Genomic DNA, 22,611 nt, shown 5'->3' with positions numbered 1-22,611 from the left:
TGTGTTTTTATTATCGTTGAGGGGCAATTTGGGTTATAGCGAGCATTCACATATTAACATATAACATTATGATGTATAAAATAATAAGTACCACACCACAAAATAATAAGTACCACATCACAAGTAACAATATTAAACACAACAATAGAATAAGTGTGATATCATATTTAATAACCGTTAAGGAGGCTGGTTGCTGTAAGAACCTGTACCTGGGCATGTTTTATCTGTGCCCATGATTCGTGTCAGCCAAGATGAAGTTTTTTTTGGGTTTTTTTACAAGCACCTGACCTGATATAGCTGATGTCATTCAGTGCTATTATAGCGATTTTGCTGTACACGATGCCCTGTAAGCAAATCTTTTTATTTAATTTTTTTTTTTTTTTTAAACACAATTTATTGTTTTTAAACAGACATAATACAAAACACAGAAATAAGACCCCCCACCCCGACCCACTAGACAGCACATGCTATACAAAGTTAAAGAAAAAAATAAAATAATATATATATACCGTATATATACATACATACATACGCATATACACACGTACACATATACACATACCTACATACCTATACACATGCATATACCATAATAATAATAATAATAATGCAATTTTTTTTTAAAGTGCCCGTTAAAATAAAGTAATGTAAGAGTAAAAGTAACACTGTGAAATAAACAATAAAGTCTGCACCTTTTTTTTGTTATTTAGATTAATGCACATTATTTTAAACTGTGGGTCATTGCTGTGTGGGGTTATAGTGATGCATTTGTAAATAAAGCATCCATTACTGTTTGGTGCTTTTTAACTATGCACCATGGAAAATAATTAAAATAACTTACTCCAAATACTTTGACCTCAACATCAATACTCAAGAATATTATGAAAGAGAAACAAATCCCTCTGTCTGACAGAAACCCAAATGGTTTCACCACATTTATGTGAATTTATTTTATTATTATTATTAGTATTATTTTGAAGGGTCGAGTTTATTCCCCTGTTAAACGTAAGTATGCATCGGGTGGTGACTTGAGGTACTTGGGAAAGCCATATATCCCAGAATGCATTTCGGCGGAACATAGCAGGATAAAATACAAATATAAATCTGAAATAAATATTTTTCTGTGTCCCGGAACGCAGTTTTGAAATCATTTGAGGCGAGAAATTAGTCTTTTAGAATCCAGACATGTGGTTTGTGTAATAAGATATAACGTATTTATAGTATGACAGCGGTGCTGTCGGAGGTTATCAGCTCCGCCTCTGCAGACGCTCGGTGCTCACAGTGCCCGGCACAGAGCAGCGTTACCTCGGCCTGTCGTGATGAAATGATCCGCTGGTTCAGACGGCTCCGTCATTACACACTTGGTGTGATCGATAGATTTGTTGTTGACATGTTTTTAATGCAAACGTTTTGACCTGAAAGTATGAACTTTTGTATAATATTAATGTTTAATTTATTGTAACTTAAGATTTATAAGTCGCACTGTCATTGTATATGTATTTACATATAATTGACAATTTTTATAGTGTATAAAATATTAAAAATTTGAAAATAACAACAATATATGTATTTATTAAAAGTATTTTATATGTTCATTCAACAGCACTGTAGGTAGCGGTAATGAGGCTTAAGTACTTCGCGCCACCCGCCATTCAAACAGTAGAACAAGGAAGTACGCTGCTGTTCCAATTGAAGAATCGTGCTCGTATAATCCCGTACTTGGCAAGTATGTACTTCAGTCGTACTTCTCAAGTATGTACTTTCCAAGTAAGCAAGTACATACTGGCATACTTGGGTATTGAGAAACGGCCAACGTTAGAAGGCGCTGCCGACGCCAACTTTTAAAGATGAAGAGTGAGGTAAGTTTGAACCGAATTAAAGATAATGTTAACGGGGTAATTATGTAGGAGCGGCAAGGGTGACTGTCTACAAATGTTGATGAAACTGGCAAAAACAGGTGTGTGTGCTATCAGTGGGCTAGCGTTAGCTAACCGAGTCGCTCCGTCCAGTAGCGGTTTCTAGCTTGAATTACACCCTGACAACCGTACTCGCTGCTCGCGTTCTTGAGAAATGGAACAGAACTTGGACTGAGGTTGATGACGTTTTCACAAGTACGGACAAGTACGCACAAGTATGGATATTGAGAAACGGCCTCGTTGTCATACCGTCTGTAAACATCTTTTGCTACCGGAAACGGGTAACGTGTATATCCGGCTATTAAATCCGACGTAACACCCTTTCAAAATGCGATTTCCCAGTCCAAACGCTTCGTTGAATCAATCACCTCTTTCTTCAGTGAGACGATCTGTAAAATGACAGATACGTCAGATCTGTTACTCGTGACTTTGTAAAAAAAGATTTCCATCTATGTCACCTCCAGGCCTCCGTACATATGTGCTTATTGTGAATTTGTATTAAATTGGACCGTCAAATTGGTGCAGTAGTGAAGTCCAGCTTTTTTCACTTAAAGGGACAATGTGTAGTATTTAAGGGTTTATATAACCCAAAATCCACTTTTTTATACATATTATGTGCTCCTGCATTGTCTAGTCGCTGTATAATAGTTTTTGTTTCATTTTCGTGGTGTTTCAAAAAGTCATGTAAAATAACATGGTCGCGGGCCGCGGTTGCATTGCCACTGTTAGCAGCGAGACACCATGTTTCTACCGGAGCCTGTAAGGACAAACGCGAGAGAACAAATCAAGCGTCTCTTTACTTGTAGCGGAAGTCCCGCCTCCTCTCTCTCCGCTTCGTCTGCTACGGCCGCGGTAGCTCGCCCTCTCCCTCGCCTCACGAACCTCATCTGCTGACACGGAGAAAGACGACGAGGACGACATTTGACCAGCTGCGGACACCGTAGCGCTCAGGGAAGGGAGGGGGTGAGCAGAGGAGCAGGTCTTTGTTGTAAATTTCAGCCTCTCCTCTAGATGGCCCTATAAACTACTTATTTCCCCTTTAAGACAGTCAGTCAGACGTTGTTTTTATAAAATGTTCTGGGACTGTATAGTGGGTTACATTCCAAGGAAGAAATTATTTGATTTAGCGAGTGGTCGGTATAGGGCTCCAGATTCAGGATTTTTACAAGATGGGTGAATTGATCTGCTAAAATTACAGCAGAATCGTTTTTGACAAATATCAAATAACACATTAATACTATTTTACTGTGCAGTTTGGTCAAAATGTAGTTATTGTATCTACAATTTCTAGATATCCACACTATTAGGTGGTATTATCTGTGATAATTGATTGTTGTCCCAATAATGTGATTGTGTAAACGGACAGGTCCCCACAACATGAGGAATACCAGGTACTTGCGCACACAGACACACATTCATACTCCACAATATATAACTATATGACATGGCAAGGCTGGAGTTAACATATATGAATAATATAAATTCAGAGTTAAATGTAAATAGTTATTAGTTTGATGATGTAGGGATTGGAAGAGATGCATTAAAATAATGTCAAAAATACAATATTACCATATGCAACAGGATCGAACTCATCATTATTCCTTTATCTAAGAAAACGCAGAGTCTTCTGATGGTTTAATCACTGCATTAAATGCCTTGCTGATCATTTCCCTCACATGCTCATGTGAACTGACAGGAAATCGGTGAATTCAGCTTTTCAGGTCCTTTTATCCTTCTGCACAACAATCGGTGTCTGCTCGTGGCCCGAGCTCCAGCCACGCCCGGGCCAGCTGGGCTCCTGTTGCCATGGTGATGATGTCATGCTGCAGCACGGGGAGGAACGGCGCAGTCGCAAACGGAGTGGGAGGAGGAGGGGGCGAGACGGAGATATTACAACACAGTGAGGGACCGTCCGCTTCTCCGCTATTCAGCCAGACTGTTTTCAGAGCCGAGAGGGCCAGGACGTTTTCAGCCAGCATCACCGGAGCCTGTCCACTTATCCTCCTCATCCTCCTCATCCTCCTCCAGCAGCAGCAGCAGCAACAGCAGCAGCTCCTCTCTGTGAGACGACATGCGCGAGATAGTGCACCTGCAGGCCGGACAGTGCGGGAACCAGATTGGTGCCAAGGTATGAACACACACACACACACACACACACACACACACACACACACACACACACACACACACACACACACACACACACACACACACACACACACACTTATTCTAACCTAAAAACCATTACTGGCCTAACCCTAAACCCAACCTTAATCAAATCCTTAGCTCTTACTAATCATACATTTGCGTTATGGTGCTTTTTGCGTTGTGCCTTTTGTCCCCATAAGGACGACAACCCCTTGTAATGTGGACAGATTTAGGTCCCCACAACATGAGTAATACCTTGGTGGGTGGGTGGGGCGGGGGTGGGGGGGACACGCACATGTTTACAGAGCTATTCTTGTAAGGACTCTTCCACTTGGATTAATTAACCAAAGCCTTATCCCTTACCCTTCCCAGTTAATGCCTATCCTAACCTAACTGCAATTCAAATCTTAATCCTGATTTTACCAGGTTCCAAATGGATGACAACAATCAGAACACACGAGCGCACACAAACACACTTGTGAAAGCTTCATTCGTGCTGCCATTCATGATGCAGAATGATATTGTTTTGATTGTTTTGATTGATATTGTTGCAAGCATGGTGATGAACACAGTGAATGAAGAGCATTCTTTCAGAGCGGTTGGTGGCAAGCGGAGATATTCCTGCTGTCACAGGAATGCCATTCAGCTGAGCGCGTCCCATCCACCCCACCAGTCACAGTGTCACAGACAGTGGAAGTGATCTAATGAGACTGATGAGAGGGGTGGGGGACTCCACATTACATCAGCCACTGATCAAACTACCAATAGTTGTGTTTGTATACGTTTATAAAAGTATCTTTGTTGCCTCAGGCTCAGAATAAGCCCTTTATGTGTATTTAACTCTTTATGGAGGCCGTTATCTTGCACCGCCATGTTTCTACAAGACCAGAATGAACAAACCAGTCAAGAGTGTGCTTATATATATTCTTTATAGTGTGCAAAAGTCACAGTCATTCCCTGCTACACTGCTTCACTGCTACACACAGGAAAAATAGTGCAAGTAAAAGGTCAAACGAGGACGACATCAGGGAATAAAACAATAATATTCTCTCAGAAAATACATTGTATTAAATACGATTTCACCAAGTCAGATTTAAGACACCCAAATAATGAGATTTTGAGCCTGTTTAAAACTCAGGAGGAGTCATTTTATGCTGTATAATTTCATATTTTTAAGTTAATCGATGGTAGGAAGACGCTGAAAGTGGTTGTATTGCTGCCTAGCTTATTGGAAGCATACTCGGTTTAAAAAAATATAATAATAATCATGTTTATCTTTACACTGTGCATGTTATACGATATTTAAAGACTGGCCTCTTCCTGATCTCACTCCTCTACCTGTTTGTAGTTCTGGGAGGTGATCAGTGATGAGCACGGCATCGACCCAACAGGAAGCTATCATGGGGACAGTGACCTGCAGCTGGACAGAATCAATGTCTACTACAACGAGGCCTCAGGTCGGGACCAGTAAAACACCATGCATTCCTCTGAGCTTCTAATATTCTGTTTTCTTTTTTCTAATGAATAATTTTCATAAATGCATGTTTGTTGAAGGTGGTAAATACGTGCCAAGGGCCATCTTAGTGGATCTGGAACCAGGCACCATGGATTCTGTCCGCTCTGGTCCTTTTGGCCAGATCTTCAGACCTGACAACTTCGTCTTTGGTACATATGTTCACATTCAATATATATATATATATGTATGTACTGTATATAACTTTACTGGACAGGACATTAAACTGATAATTCACGTTTTCCCTTCAAGGTCAGAGTGGAGCAGGTAACAACTGGGCCAAGGGTCACTACACAGAGGGAGCTGAGCTGGTGGACTCAGTCATGGATGTGGTGAGGAAGGAGGCTGAGAGCTGTGACTGCCTGCAGGGTTTCCAGCTCACACACTCTTTGGGTGGTGGCACCGGCTCTGGCATGGGAACTCTGCTCATCAGTAAGATCCGTGAGGAGTACCCTGATCGTATCATGAACACCTTCAGTGTGGTGCCCTCTCCCAAGGTACGGTGAATGTGTCACATGTCTTTTGGTTTCTCCTGACTAGCGTTGGCTATGTTATCTTTAAAAAAGTAATGGTGAAGTCTCCAAAAAAGTAACTGAATTGGTTACTAAGTTACTACTATACTATAAATTTGAAAATGAATGGAAAATATAGTCAAGACATTGACAAGATTAGAAATAATGATTTTTATTCAAAATAATACTTTTGCCCTTTCGTCAAAGAACCAGCAAAACTGTTTTCAGCTGTGCTTGAAAACGCTTTATCCTCCACCAGAGGGTCGCGGGGGGTGCTGCGCCTATCTCAGCTGACATTGGGCGATAGGCAGGGTGTATTTCTGATTCATTTAATGTTATATTCATTGGAAAAAAAGTGCTTTTAGTTGCTGAGTTCACTGGTGCTATGGCTAGCGTAAGTCAATGGTACAGGTTAGCATGGCATTAGAAACACTCTACTCCACAGTGCACCCGAGGCAAATCAATTGTAACGGCAGACTATAGATGTACATATCTGTGTTGATAGAATAATATTTGAAACAAAACTAATCTCGCATTGCATGAATTTTTGAGGGACTACTTTCTCAGCAGCAGCAGAACCAGTCTGCCGTAGCATCTACCGTAGCAGTCTGCCGTAGCATGTACCATTAACTTGCGCTAGCCATAGCACCAGCGAACTGCAACTAGAAGAACTGAATGAGATTTCTTGAAAACGTCTCCAGATGTCTCCATCACACCGGCTGAGTTGGAAAATAGGTCTTATGTCCAAAATTCCGAACTATCCCTTTAATCTGGGATATTTTACAGTATGGGCGAGTATGAATGAACCCAACTTATACAAATGACCATGCAGTTTTTTCTAAGCATTTGTTGCTGACATGGGATTGAAACGGTGTCGGTGCTTCACTCGTGCTCTTGAGAGGTTGCTATGGCTTCAGGTGTCCACCAGATGTCACCGTCACTGAAGCGTTGAATCTTTCCAGGCACAATTGTTCGGAAAAGCCTCGGTGCTTCATAAGGCTTCATTTGCCCACCACTACCTCTCGGTTTAGAGATAGAGTTGAAACGGTAATTAATTCGGTTACTGGAAAAAATAATGCCGTTCACTCCCATCACTGCTCCTGATTCTTCATCGGCCTGACCTTTGCGTGTTGTGCCTCCAGGTGTCAGACACAGTGGTGGAGCCGTACAACGCCACACTGTCCGTCCACCAGCTGGTCGAGAACACAGATGAGACTTACTGCATCGACAACGAGGCCCTCTATGACATCTGCTTCCGCACCCTCAAACTCACCACACCCACTTACGGAGACCTCAACCACCTGGTCTCTGCCACCATGAGCGGGGTGACGACTTGCCTGCGTTTCCCTGGCCAGCTCAATGCTGACCTCCGCAAATTAGCTGTCAACATGGTGCCCTTCCCACGTCTGCACTTCTTCATGCCGGGTTTTGCTCCGTTGACCAGCCGAGGCAGCCAGCAGTACAGAGCGCTCTCTGTGCCTGAACTTACTCAGCAGATGTTTGACGCCAAGAACATGATGGCCGCCTGCGACCCGCGCCACGGCCGCTACCTGACCGTGGCTGCCGTCTTCCGCGGCCGCATGTCCATGAAGGAGGTGGATGAGCAGATGCTGAATGTGCAGAACAAGAACAGCAGCTACTTCGTGGAGTGGATCCCCAATAACGTGAAGACGGCCGTGTGCGACATCCCGCCCCGCGGGCTCAAGATGGCCGCTACCTTCATTGGCAACAGCACAGCCATCCAGGAGCTGTTCAAGCGAATCTCGGAGCAGTTCACCGCCATGTTCCGTCGCAAGGCTTTCCTCCACTGGTACACTGGTGAGGGTATGGATGAGATGGAGTTCACCGAGGCCGAGAGCAACATGAACGACTTGGTGTCCGAGTACCAGCAGTATCAGGATGCTACAGCTGAGGAGGGGGAGTTTGAGGAGGAGGGAGAGGAGGAAGTAGCCTGAGGCTACAATCACTGATCATTTCACTACTGTACTCATCACAACTCAATTCAACCATCCATCCACTGATTTCTGCACAGCTCTACTCTCTAATCTTTTTTTTTTTTTACACAACCTCTCAGACTTTCTTGTCCCTGTGTTATCCATGTTAACTTTTCTCTCTTCTACTGACAACCTTCATTTCTCCATGGAGAGTAAAACTCACAACTCTAAGTCTAGAGTTGTGAGTTTCTAACTCTAAGCTGACTGTCCCATTTTGGTGCTCATGTGGTCGGTAGCTAACACAGGTGTGCTTGTGGTCGTTGTGGTCAGTAGTGGTCTTCTGCTGATGTTTATTTAACGTCATACATACTGTACATGAGCTAAGTATTTAATAAATTGTCTAATTTGGCATTGGTTGAAATAAAATCTGGTGTGGAAAAATTACCTTGTTTGAATATTTTGTGGGTAGAAAAATGTAAACACATACATACCGTATGTGTGTAGATATATGTATTTATATATATACATATATATATGTGTGTGTGTGTGTCTATTTATATGTGTGTGTATATACAGTATGTATGTGTGTATAAATGTATACATTTATAGATATACATTTGTGTGTATATATACATATATATATATATATATATGTGTGTGTGTGTGTGTATGTATATATATATATATGTGTGTATGTATATACACATGCATTCTAGGGATATTCAATATATAATATATATTTGTTATAAAATGTATGTTATTATTGTGAAGTGTACCTTCCTCCATATCAAAACAAGCACTTTTACTTCGAAGTTCTAAACTAAAAGTGAGTTAGAAAGTATGAAACGAACCAAAATGGAGCCTGGAATAAAACTGCCATCTACAGTTGATGTGGTGTTTGTTTGACCACCACAAGGAGGCAGTGTGCCTTTTAATTTGAGGCACAAGTAAGACACCGCTGCAAAAATGAGCAGTACTCAAACTAAAGGATGCCATTCACTAGTGTCCTTCTCTGTAGTTAAATAAAGCAACAAGCAGTCGGCAAAATTCCTTTTTTGTTCTGTTTTGGGGATTTTTTTGCAGGGGAAGGGAGACGGTACAAAAGAAAGACTGTTCCAAATATGAATTTGATTTTCTCGCTGTTGGTGACACAAATATGTATAGCAATTATTGTGTGAAGGAGTATAAAATCAAGTAAAGGACATGTCATGAAGAGGAAGGAAGAGTGAACGCGTATAAGAAAGTAGAGAGGTGTTATTATAACGGACGTCACGCATACGTTGACACAATATATGATGATGAGATGCATCAGGAAGTGTTCTCTCACTCTGGTGCTGATTGTGCACACTGCAGTTTCTGCTCTTGTTTGCCTTCACACTCCGCCACCCACGTCAGGGCGAATGACCGCTTTCTGCCACACCTGCTGACGACCTCTGCGCCCCCTGGACAAACACGTGGACATGAGCACATCCGGACAACATGGGCTCCAGACTGAAGTAAGTTAATCAATGTCGTTCTCCCTCCATCATCATCATCACTGCCAGTCGCTGTGTTCTTGTGGTTTTTATGACTTCCTCTCATGACTGCACAGGAAGTTTCCTGCTGCAGCTCTTTTGCCCAGAATCAGTTGCCACGCTTTACTTGGAAGACCTGATTGTGTTGTAAAGTGAGGAAAAACACTGGATTATATGTGTGGGCCACACTTACCTGAGAGCAAAATCCTTCAGGTTTTGAATATTTGACGAGGAAGAGTCGCGATTTCAGTGTAATCAAACTAATTGGAACGTGACCATATTTGGTGGATAACAATGTATACATATCTGTGTATAGCCACTTTTTTGGATGTAATCTGACATTGCTGTGAATCTCTTTCCTATCAGACAAAACCCTGAGCGGACCTTTTACTGGTTCTTTGAAGCAGCTTGCCCTGTCGCCAGAGACAAAGGTGAGGCCGGTCCCAGTTGGTACACCTGGACCACACAGTCTTTATTTCCTTGTGTTTCAGCTTGTGTTTCAGCCTCCATGGCATGTTTGAGGTGTGCTGTGAGCAGTTTGTTCCTCAAACACTTTAATATGACATCTGTTTTGTCATCTTCTTGTCGTTCTCCCTTCGTGACACAATACTCCGACCTGTCACTGGTGTGAGAAACATCTGAAACTGCTTCAAAAGAAAGCAACACTGCGCCATGTACGTGTGGTTAAATGAATAAAGAAGAGAATCAAGACTATATTTGAATGTGTTTCTGTTGAGCCAAGAGTTGCTGATACTTCCTGTCACATGATCAGTCAAACCACAAAGCCTGTCGGGTCACATTTGAACCAGATGTTGTGCTAATGTGACAGGCTGAGCAGCTGAGTGTGAACTGAATGGTGTGTTGTTTTTTTGATACTGCATTTTCTTTTGACTCTTCTTCTTAATTTTAACATTACAGATCCCGATGTGCTGTTTCAGTTTCCAGAAGACTTTAGTGATGAGGTATCTGTTCGTTTTTGACCTATAGGTTTTCCTTAAAGAACATTAAAGGTGCATTATGTAATAAATCTAAAGCAACTGGCCATAAAATCCTCCTAATATGCCACAGAGACTCAGGAATAATGTTCATATAACAAACTGAACTCACCAAAAACAACAGTACAGCCAAAATATTTGCATTAAAAATCTGCAGACTGCAAATCATGTTATATTTTTGAAATCATGTTTTGACATGTGGTGCCACCTACCGCCGTCTACCAATCATTGCAGTCAGTAGAGTCTCAGCTGCCGAGCAACCACGGGTTGCCAGTTACGTCAGAAAAACATTCTTACATATGGCGCCTTTAAATTACAACAAAACTAAAGCTGGGGAAAACGAGGCATATTCTCAATCAGAAAGCACTTTATACATTGTATTGTTTACCATATTTGAGTTGCTGAGTAGAGGTGTGGGGGCAAACTAAATAACGCAGGATCTATCTATCTATCTATCTATCTATCTATCTATCTATCTATCTATCTATCTATCTATCTATCTATCTATCTATCTATCTATCTATCTATCTATCTATCTATCTATCTATCTATCTATCTATCTATCCACTTGGTTTGTAACCATACCACTTTGGTAAAAACGAATGCAATTAAATTCAAATCTCTCGATTCTCATCCTTGCATTTGGTGTATAGTGCTTGATATTAGTCATATATTTCACCAACATCATCCATTTTTGCCCTAATGGAATGGCTCATGAACGTTTCATAATACCAAGAGGATGAATCCTAATACCTTTGTTAATTCTGTGACTTTTACCGCTGAATATTTCATTGGCGTTTCCCTTCATAAGGAAGTATAAAAACGTTAATCCCCTGACTTCCCAGAATGTGGCAGAATTATCTGGCCAGAGGGATATTTTTGCATTTTTTAAATTTGGCAAAATATGTGACATTTTGACACAATACAGACATGGAGATTTTTCTTTTAAGATGTAGCGAAATCACTGAGACTCAGTCTATTAAGGGCAAAATTGTCTGTCATTACTTTATCACCCATTTTGGCTCAAACAAACATTACTTCAACGAGCAGACTGTCTTTTCTTCATCTTCGTCCCTCTTATTCTCCACCCTCTAGGATTCCTGTCAGACGTTGCCCAGATTCTGCTTCCCATATGACATACAAAGGTGACTAAACGATGAATGGTTTGCTCTTGACTGCAGCTTGTTGTTGCCATCGTCCGGTTTGGTTCTTATGCAGCTTGTCCACCTCTTGCTTCTGTCAGAGTGAGGGATGGGGTAGCCGTGCAGCACTTTACTTTTGTTCTGACTGACCTTCAGGGATGCCAACGCTTTGGCTTCTGTCGTCTCACCAACAGCACACACGCCTGCCTTTGCATACTAAGGTAAGGTGTACGGGCGAATGTGTGCGTGAAAGGAGTCATGGCAAGTTAAATATTTAACGGTCGAGTGTGTAAGAATGGGTGACATCTACTGACACTCACCTCTCCCTTTCCCAATCATGTCGGGGAACTATGATGGCCTTTATATATCAGGAAGGATGTTGTTTTTCTTTCTTGTTCTTTCTATAGCAGCCCCACACTGGCTGCTGGTTTCCTCCTTAAAGTCTTGCCTAAAGTACACATAAAAGGCTAGGAAAAAATAAAACGTGTTTTTTTTCCAAAGTGATTACACACATAAATAAACACACTTAAAGAGTAACTAAACCTCTAAACCACTTTTTTTCAGGTTAAAACTAGTGTATAGTTATCTACTAATATTATTCACTGATCCATGTTGTGTAAAGTATTCAAATTACGTATTTTGGGCTAAAAATGGGTGTATGTACTGCCTTCCCTGGATAAACACCTCCCATTACTTTTGAATTTTCCTATTAGCTCTTTCTGGTCACCTGGTCCCCGGTTCTACGTCACCAACCGCCTGAAAATAAATCATCTGGTTTGACTTTTCAGAATAAAAGCTCTAGTGTTTTCAAAATCCGGCATTGGGCAGAGTCATACACCAAACATACACCAGTAAACCCTTCGAAATGTCACACAGTGGAGCTTTAAACCATTGGCACAACCATGGTGACAGTCGTTGTTCTCTGATTGTTTTGCAGCTATCTTCCATGGTTTGAAGTCTTTTACAAACTTCTCAATAACCTGGCAGATTACCTGACCAAAGGACAGGTGAGACTCCGCTCGTGTGCAACTTTTCTGCAATCAAATGTCTGCAATCTTTAACTTTTAATAAGCGTTGTCCTCTCCACAGATCAACGAGACAAAATTGCTGCTGGCTGCACTTTACAAGCAGCCGCTACCTCTGGCAGCTGGAGCCGTCACTCTGCAGATGGTAAATCTCCCGTTAGCTGAGCAGAACCCGGGATCACTCTTTGACTTTATGGCTGTTTTATTTCAGTGGTTAGCGCCTTGTGTTGTTTTTTTTTCGGAGGGAGAGCAGCTATTGGTCAGCACAGAGGTGTACCGTCCCATCGGACACCCAGAGATACAAGAGGGGGTGAGTCCCACAGGAGTCCATGTGGTTCTGGATTAATGGCTGAACAGAAACAGATTAACTCCTGCTGGAAAATCGTCAGCTGTTTGTGCTCGATGCCTAAACCTGATGTGTGTCGACTAAAACCTTGCCTAATCGATCTGACATCTGACAGCAAGTTTGGCTTCTATTACTAATTCTAATAATCAACAACCAGCATTTCATTCCAAAAAGGGGGGGGCGGGGGCGGGGGGGGGTTCATCCACACATTTACGCATTCATCTACCAGTTGAAGACTCTGTGGAAATTTAACTTCATATTACAGTTTTTATTCTAATTGATTTCACAACACATCCTGTTTACCGTAGCGATGGCAAGTAAAGTTTACTTCTACAGGTACAAAAGCTCTGTTTTTTTAATGGCATTCATCGCAAAAAATTAAAGGCGCCACATGTAAGAATGTGGCCAAAAAAAGGTTACTACACTCAAACTCAAAATACTGAGGTCTTTTAGGTTTTCGTTTTCTCCGCCATTGGTAGCTCGGACGTAACTGTCAACCCGTGGTTGCTCGGCAGCTGAGACTCTACCGACTGCAATGATTGGTAGACGGCGGTAGGTGGCGCCACATGCCAAAACATGATTTCTCTGCGGTCTGCAAAATATTTTTTTTAATGTGAATATTTTGGCTGAACTGTTGTTAGTGAGTTCAGTTTGTGATATGAACATTTTTCCTGAGTCTCTGTGACATATTAGGAGGATTTTACAGCCAGTTTTATTTACATAATGCTACTTTAAATTCAGAGAAAAGACGCATTTTGGAATGAAACTCTATGATGCATGCACGTCTGGTTATGGTGCTGAAGATACTAATCCAGCTTACAAAAACAATCACATTTATCGCTCTTGCTCTGTGTGCATGACGTTTCTTTTTTGTCTTGTTTTTTTGACCAGGTGCCCTATTTCATTGCTCCAGATCCAAAAAGTCTTCCATCTATTCCGGAAAACGTGAGTTCGTCGCATTAAGCTAAACCCACAGTTCGTGCTGTGTGACGCAGCCATTCAAACTGGGGTTCGTGTGCACTTGTTTCCCAGAGGAACTTGACAGAGCTGATCGTGGCAGTTGACGTGGGAAACCTGCTCCAGGTCTACGCCAGCCTGCTGTTTGAGAGACGCGTCCTGATCTTCGCCAGCAAACTCAGCACTGTATGTCAACGTTATACGTATATTCCTCCGTGTAAAGCTGTTTATTTTTTTCGAAAACATACCTTCTACTAACTAAATCAATGCTACCATTCGCATTCAGCTAACCGACAGTGAAGCCATTAACTCGCAGTAAATCACATCCTGGCTTGTTTTAATTGTCTAAAACTCACCACCGTTGTGTTTTTGTGTGTGTAGCTGACATCTTGTGTGCATGCACTGAGTGCTGTGTTGTACCCCATGTACTGGCAACACATCTTCATACCTGTCCTACCACCTCACCTACTGGACTACTGCTGGTAAGAGACTCTGTCTTTCCAGGCCAGCGGTTCCCAAACTTCTCTCTCCACAACCCCCTAAAATGAGGGGGGACCATAAAATGGGACATGCCCATTAACCTAAAGAACATTAAAGGTGCAGTATGTAATACATCTAAATCAACTGGCCATAAAATCCTCCTAATATGTCGCAGAGACTCAGGAATAATGTTCATATAACAAACTGAACTCACCAACAACAACAGTACAGTCAAAATATTTGCATTAAAAAAAATATTTTGCAGACTGCAAATCACGTTGATGTTTTGAAATCCTGTTTTGGCATGTGGCGCAACCTACCGCCGTCTACCAATCATTGCAGTCAGTAGAGTCTCAGCTGCCGAGCAACCACGGGTTGCCAGTTACGTAAGACCTCAGTATTTGAGGTTGATTTTATTGAATTTGAATGTAGTAACCATTTTTGGCCACATTCTTACATATGGCACCTTTAAAGCATGTTAATATATTAAATTGTATTTGATTTCAAGTAATTTTCAAGTAATACCACTGGTGTAGCCAACTGGAAATGCACTGGCTTTGGATACATGTGTTTTTTTGTTGTCGTTACAGTGCACCCATGCCTTACTTAATAGGAGTTCACACCAGTTTATCAGAGGTAATCTACTTCTATGTCTGTCGCTTACACCTATACTATACTTCTACCAGGTTTGTTCCCAAAAACCTAAATGTTTATTATGTCTCTCTGTCTGACAGAGGGTGAGGAGTCGTGGATTGGAGGAAGTTGTCATTCTAAATGTGGACACAAACACTCTGGAAACCCCCTTTGATGACCATAAGAGGATACCTTCGGATGTGGTAATAAATACCTTTTATTTAACAATGTGCCTATTGTACGATCGCGTAGTCCATCCATCCATAAATCCATCATCTACAGCTTTATCCTCCACCAGAGGATGCTGTAGTGCTGATCTCAACTGACATGGGGCGACAGGCGGGGTAGTACAACCTGGACAGTTCACCAGTCCATCGCAGGGCCACATAATAGAGACAAACAACCATTCACTCTCACATTCACACCTACGGTCAATTTATAGTGACTAATTCATCTAATCCCCAAATCTGCATGTTTTGGACTGTGGGAGGAGGCTGGAAAACCCGGAGAAAACCCACACACATGCAGAAAGGCCCTTGTTCCAACTTGGGCACAAACCCGGGTCTTCTTGCTGCAAAGGCAAGAGCGCTAACCACTGCCAACCGTGTACCCTAACCCTAACCCTGTGGCCCGGCATGATACATGCGTTTGCGAAAATGACATCTGCGAACTTCCTTTCGCGCAAAAACGTTTGCCATTTGTTACAGACCACCATTTTGTTGTTACCAATTGAAAGTGTATTATTGACCTCCGCCAAAGGAGTTGTATGTTTTTGCCGGAGGTTGTCGGTCTGTCTGTCTGTTAGCAACGTAACTTCAAAAGTCACAGACAGATTTGGTTTCAATGTTCAGGAAATGTCCGCAATGTGACCAGGAACAAGAGATTTAAGGTGCCATATGTAAGAATGTGGCCGGTTACTACATTCAAATTCAAAATACCGAGGTCTTTTAGGTTTCGTTTTTTGACCTAACTGGCAGCCCGTGGTTGCTCGGCAGCAGAGACTCTACTGACTGCAATGATTGGTAGACGGTAGCGGTAGGTGGCGCCACGTGCCAAAACATGATTTCAAAACATAAACATGATTTGCAGTCTGCAAAAAAATTTTTTTAATGTAAATATTTTGGCTGTACTGTTGTTGGTGAGTTCAGTTTGTTATATGAACATTATTCCTGAGTCTCTGTGACATATTAGGAGGATTTTATGGCCAGTTGCTTTAGATTTATTACATAATGCACCTTTAAATTGTGGCCGTGATCCGTAGACGCTATCACTATTGCCTTGGCGGGAGGTCTGCGCTCTCCGAGTGCTTTTCTCGTTTAAGCTGTTTTCTTTTTTTAATAATGGTGATCCTTTGCACAGAATAAATGTAATGCCGTCCAGTTAAACCAAAGCAACTAAACTATGAAATACAAGTCTGTTTTAAACGTTCCTGCCCCTCCTTTATCCACATGTGAGGAACCTTGAAGATGTGTTGAATTGAACCGAGAATTATATTCATAGAAATCCTTATTTAGCATTCACTCCACCAGGTGGCCCTATTAGGTTTACATGAACGCGGGGGAACTAGCCATTTCTTGCTTTACCCTTGTTCATTTGCAAAGAACGTCAAACATAAATGGCCCGTGTAAAAATCCCTGACTTTGGCGGAAAGTTGCGGTCGAATATGCGGGGGTAAAAAAGGATTGCAAATTTGTTTGCAGATGTCTGGGCTGAAGTTGTGTTTGAAGCGTCACGCCGTGTCCCCTGGCTGCGGTGTCTCACGAGCCTTCCTGAGAGCTCAGGCTCTGCTGTTTGGAGGCTACAGGGACGCACTGCAGGGTCACAAGGTCAGATTTGTTACATTATTACAGTGTCTTAGATGCATAGTTTTATCCCAAAACAGTTACTTTTTCTGACATTTGATGATGAGACTGATCACAGGCAGGGGACTACAGTGGCCTTAGCCTTTCTGGCTGGCCTCCATAATGCAAGGCGCTTGCCTATTGGATAAACACTTATTCTAAGGCTAAGAAAACCAAGCGGATATATTTAAAAGCAAAAACAGAGAGATACTTTTGGCTAGAATATTCAATTTCTGCAAATAAAGCCTCCTAAATGTTAGATGCTGGACCTTTTCTCTTAATATACACCCAAACTCTGATCCAATGTAATATTGAATCTCTCTATGTCCTTTTTTGCAGGGTGACGTGTGTTTCAGCGAAGAGTTGTTTCTCGATCACAAGTCTCACAATATGAGGCACTTCCTCCAGAGTGCCGTTCACTTGCAGTGTTTCAAACAGGTAAATCCAGTGGCGTGGATTTGCTGCCCTCTGCTGGACAAATAACTGAGAGCACAGAGCGTAACATGTGCAGTAGTTATTTCAGACACTGTATTTGTTCTCTTCAAAGCAAAGCTTTGTTGTGAAGTCTCTGAGGCGAACATGTCCATCAAATAATACATAAAAGTGCTTTTTGTTGTTCATTCTTCGATTTGTTTTAGTTCATCGATGGACGCCTGGATATTCTCAGCAAAGGGAAGGAACCGGATGAACTCTTTGAGGATGAGATCCTAAAATGTGAAACGACAGCAGGTGTGTGATCATTTTCGTGTGTCCCGAATACACTTTTTATCCCTCATCGCTCATTCACTTTGGTCCGCGTTCTTTTGTTTTTTTGTAGGACGAAGCAAATCTTATCAGCAGCTAGTTGGCAATTTAAAGGTAAGTGCTCATAATCTTCAATTCCGCCGTTTTTGTATTTGAGCATTTTGTTTGCCACCTTGTTGCAAAGCCCTACCAGGGTGCATATTGACTTTTCACAGAAAGGGGGAGGAGCTTTGATCCTCAACATGAAGTCCAAAGCAAACATGAGGGTGAGTGCAGGTGGAGGTGTGTCGACTGTCTGTGAAGTATCGACCTCATTCACTTCCTCATTTTTATTTTTTATTTTAAACACCCCTAGGCCAAAGGTCTCACCAAGTCTGGTTTGAAAAACTTCCTGAAGCACAAGGTGAGCTTGTGTTTTGCTTGGTACGAATATCATATCCAAAGTCCGGCCCGCGGGCCAATCACGGCCCTCGGTGAGGCTAAAAAAGGCCCCCGGACATCTTCAAATGATCAAATCTGGCCCTCTTTCAAAAAAAAGTTTGGACACCGCTGACTTACATGAACCAACTCAACCCAAATTATTTACATAACAAAATAACACATTGTGAACAAAAACACATTGAACACATTTTTCAATTGAAGTTTTCTTTATTTCGTTTCGTTAACTATAATAACCTTGTTTTGCAGGCCCACAGTGAAGACCCCACGCTTCACAGAGTCGGATCGGTGTCTCACCGCCGTGCCCAGTCTGACTGCCTCCAGAATCGCCTGCCAATCACACAGCACTTTGGGATGGTGAGTTTTCACGTCTCGATTCGTTCATTCGTTTTTTAATGTCTAATTAAATGACACTACCGTTCAAAAGTTTGAGATAACCTATACGATTTGTTGGTGTTTTCCGTTAAAAGTCACACTTTTATTCATCAAAAGAGTTGCAAAATGAATAGAAAATGTAGTCAAGACATTGACAAGATTAGAAATAATGATTTTTATTCAAAAAATAACCAGAAAAACTGCAGACGTTTGCAGCTAGAATAGTCGTTTACCGCATTAACGGTGTATAGAGTGTATTTCTGATTCATTTAATGTTATATTCATCGAAATTAATTTCCTTCAAAAATAAGGACATTTCTAAATGACCCCAAACTTTTGAATGGTAGTTTACATCCCCATATAATTTTGTCCTGAGGTTGCCTGGTCCTTTGTCTAACACATATTCTTTCTGCTGTTTTGTATGTTTTGTTGCCACGTTCTATCGCTTCATTGTGACCCCCCCCCCCCCCCATTATTCCTCATGTTTGATTTGGACGATGTTTGTTACTTCATTGCTTATTGTCAGTCACGTCCCCGCCGGCCTGCCCATAAACTTAGGCATACCAGAGATCAGGACATTGTGAAGGACACTGGAGATACATGGGATGGGTGAGCAGGGTCACATAGTAACTAAGAACATTCACCAAATGAGTGCATTAAAGTGGGTGTTAATATGGTTATTGTTTTTAATTTTCTGCAGCCTTACAATTCATTTAAAAGGGGACTTATTGTACTTTTTAAGTCCACCACATTTATCTGTGTCTATATATGTGTATATTTGCATGTATATATAATATATTTACATGCATATATACATATATGTATACACATACATATATACATATACACACATATTATGTGTATATGTATATATGTGTGTGTATATATATATATGCATGTATACGTGTGTATATGTATATATGAATGTATATGTGTATATGTATATATGCATGTATATATATGTGTGTATATGTATATATGCATGTATAGATGTGTATACGTATATATGTATGTAAATGTGTATAAGTATATATGCATGTATACATATGTGTGTATATGTATATATGCATGTATACATATGTGTGTATATGCGTATATGCATGTATATATGTGTGTATATGTCTATATGCATGTATATATGTATATATGCATGTATATATATATGTGTGTATATGTACATGTATATATATGTGTGTATATGTCTATATGCATGTATATATGTGTATATGTACATATGCATGTATACATATGTGTGTATGTATATATGCATGTATATATATGTGTGTATATGTACATATGCATGTGTATATATATATATATATATATACACACACACATAGATATATATATACATATGCATTTACAAAAGTAAGTAAGTATTATATATGTGTCATCATGGGTTTGTTTGTTTGCTTGTCTCCAGAGCTGGTTCTGGGTATGTGGATGAGTCTGACCCTCATCTTCAGAGAGAAGAAGAAGATGAAGAAGAAGGGGAGGAGGAGGAGGAAGATTTGCTCCTGTGTGACCCAGAGGAGATGGATTTGCTTGGTGAGATCTTTGACACCCTTAGCTCCAGGAGCTCCCATGACCGCGGCCTGCTGTACGGCACCCGCAGCCTGGATCTGTTTGGACCAGACAATCATGATTATATTACAAAGGTAAGAGGAGGAGAAACACATGCATACTGTTCATACGCACACACTCATGCAGTCTATCATGGGCTGTTCCATGTGTTCTCCAGCGCTGTCCAGTGAACCCCAGCCAGGAGAGTCTGTATCTGTCTATCAGTGGCAGTGGCAGCCTGCACAGCTGGAATCTGGACACCACAGAGGAGCTCTCTGACGTGACGGAGGACTCGGTTGATTGGTCATGTCGGGAAACCAACGTACCAGAGGAGGAGGGGCTAGACAGTCTGCTGACAACATGTGAAAAAGGACAACAAGAGAAGGAACAGAGGGAGGATGGAGAGAAGCAGGAAGAAGTGAGGGTAGCAGTAGATGGAAACAACAAAGAAGAAAAAGGCAACAGCAAGGAAGTGAGGTTTGTGGAAGAGACAAAGAAAGAAGATCAGGAAATTAGATTAAGCCTCGGAGAGGAACCTATGAAAGAAGCAGCTGAAAAGCGAGATGATGCCAGATTTAAAGAAAATAGGAGAGATGATGACAGTGAGCAGGTCGTAGAGGAAGGTAAGGAAGAAGGAACAAATAAAATACAGAAAGATGTGGCAAGAGGAGAGGGTAGAAACAAGAAACAGGGTGAAAAAGAGGTCACAAGATCTTCAAACAAACTGGACACCTGTGATCATAACACAGTGGAGCTTTGGCAAGGACAACATGAGACAGCCAATCCAGAAACCACAGCTCCTTCTGGGCCTCAGAGCATCACTGCTGACTTTAAGCCTCCAGTAGGTCAGGAAAAAAGCAGCGAAGAACCAGTAAAGGAAGAGTTGAGGCAAACGCCCTCTCCTTCTAAAGTGCTATCTGCTGTAGTACACTTCCAGTCTCAGACATCCAGCAGCCAGAGCTTGCAGGTGAAGTCCAGGACCAAGGGCTTCATTGAACATGGGAGAGAATGTCATGTGCTGTGGAGCAGGGAGAACAAACAAACTCACCAACCGTGTCAATCAAATCTATCCGATGAGAAGTGTTCAGAGACACCACAAACAGAGGACGACCCCCCTCTCATCAAAGTGTCTGAACTGAAGAAGAGGTTTGAGGCCTAAAGGGAGAGCAATGCTGTTTTCATGGTTTCACTTCTATTGTTGACAAATCACCTGATTTCCCCTTGATGCCATTAAAGCTGTCAAATCATCAAATAATACAACGGGTCAAAATGTTGTTTCACTTTTGCAAAAGGACAACATGTAGTGTTTTTTGCAGAGCACCAGTACAAGTGAATTTGAGATGAAAAAACCCCCAATGTTTTAGCACCTAATAACCAGATTTTATATAAATATTAACAACATGAGAGCTACCACCTAAACTGCATCTTGATTGACCCTTACTGGCCACCTCATGTGTAGTGTATGGGACATGAGCCAAATTTAAATTAATTAATTACTAAATTTAAAAAAATACATTCATTAATTAATTACTAAATTTAAAAAATTAATTAATTAATTAATTATTTAAATAATAAAAATAAATACATAAATTCATCATTTAATTAATTAAAAATAAATACATTAATTAATACAAAAATAAATACATTAATCAATTTTTTAAATACATAAATTAATTATTTAATTAATTAATTAATTAAAAATAAACACATTAATTAATTATTTAATTAATTAATTAATTAATTAATTAATACAAACATTAATACATTAATTAATTAATAAACAAATAAATACATTAGTTAATTCATTAATTAAAAACATGAACATATCAAATGTCAAAAATGATTTGTGTCTTTTTTTTAAATGTACAGAATGTAGGATTTAGTGGCATCTATGGATGAAGTGCAACCAAATGAATACAAATGTTCAATATTCATAATGAAAAAATGAAAACTAAATTAAATATTGAATTCCTGTCGACAGATGCACTTCCACTGGACACCGTGGAGCTTTATCTCGCCTTCATCACTGATATTTGGGACACACAAGACTGCAGTACTGTGGGGTGAACATGTCTTAGTTTATTTACAGAACACTGTGAACCATACTTGCTCATTTCTTTCTTTTTCTATGAAATAATTTCTTCACACTTGACATAACAGTCATTGTCAGCGATACTTAAATCAGCGCTGTGCAAATCACAATGTTTTCTATATAAATAGAGTGAACGGTAAAAAAAAAAACGTGACACAGATACAACATATACTCGAGCTCATGTCCTTCATGTGGCGGATTAAGGAAAGAAGCTATTACAATAAGGGAAACATAAGAGTGGGCTTGACATTGTTCGCATGCAGTGAAACAGGTGATGGCATGTGCAGTCCGATCGGTCCATTTGTTGTCAAAGGATATGAAAAGGTGCAGTTGGATGTGTCTGAAGGACAGCAGCAACATTAGACCAGAGGAATCCAGAGGAGCGAAGGCATGCAGTGGTCCTTTTTCATCATATGAGGCGTTCCTCCTTCGGCAAAGGAAGA

At 40.9% G+C, this 22,611-nt stretch overlaps 2 protein-coding genes across 4 annotated transcripts; both read left to right on the top strand.

Annotated features, from left to right (window-relative positions):
- Positions 1-3,987: 3,987 nt before the first annotated feature.
- LOC310941283 (tubulin beta-4B chain) lies at positions 3,988-8,044 on the top strand (the record flags this gene model as incomplete). 3 transcript variants are annotated; one of them, XM_083906427.1, is made up of 5 exons in its annotated part: positions 3,988-4,044; positions 5,413-5,521; positions 5,619-5,729; positions 5,830-5,909; positions 7,925-8,044. In XM_083906427.1, the coding sequence occupies 5 exons, from the start codon at positions 3,988-3,990 to the stop codon at positions 8,042-8,044; spliced, it is 477 nt and encodes a 158-aa protein (XP_083762553.1). The 3 variants fall into 3 exon arrangements, with proteins under 3 accessions (XP_083762553.1, XP_083762551.1, XP_083762552.1); XM_083906425.1 differs by having other exon boundaries at positions 5,830-6,074; positions 7,232-8,044; XM_083906426.1 differs by lacking the exon at positions 5,619-5,729 and having other exon boundaries at positions 5,830-6,074; positions 7,232-8,044.
- A 1,458-nt stretch (positions 8,045-9,502) lies between these two features.
- dennd1c (DENN domain containing 1C) lies at positions 9,503-21,235 on the top strand (the record flags this gene model as incomplete). The annotated part of the gene is made up of 23 exons (XM_083906033.1): positions 9,503-9,519; positions 9,904-9,968; positions 10,456-10,499; positions 11,628-11,677; positions 11,776-11,895; positions 12,612-12,681; positions 12,764-12,844; positions 12,944-13,009; positions 13,937-13,990; positions 14,078-14,188; positions 14,384-14,484; positions 15,073-15,118; positions 15,217-15,318; positions 16,816-16,941; positions 17,296-17,394; positions 17,595-17,685; positions 17,774-17,814; positions 17,916-17,966; positions 18,056-18,103; positions 18,388-18,495; positions 19,040-19,122; positions 19,937-20,171; positions 20,255-21,235. The coding sequence occupies 23 exons, from the start codon at positions 9,503-9,505 to the stop codon at positions 21,233-21,235; spliced, it is 2,790 nt and encodes a 929-aa protein (XP_083762159.1).
- Between the last annotated feature and the right edge of the window lie 1,376 nt (positions 21,236-22,611).

This window comes from Microchirus variegatus, assembly GCF_963457635.1.
Source record: "Microchirus variegatus genome assembly, chromosome: 19".
NCBI lineage: Eukaryota > Metazoa > Chordata > Actinopteri > Pleuronectiformes > Soleidae > Microchirus > Microchirus variegatus.
This window is presented reverse-complemented; position numbering and strand designations above follow the sequence as displayed.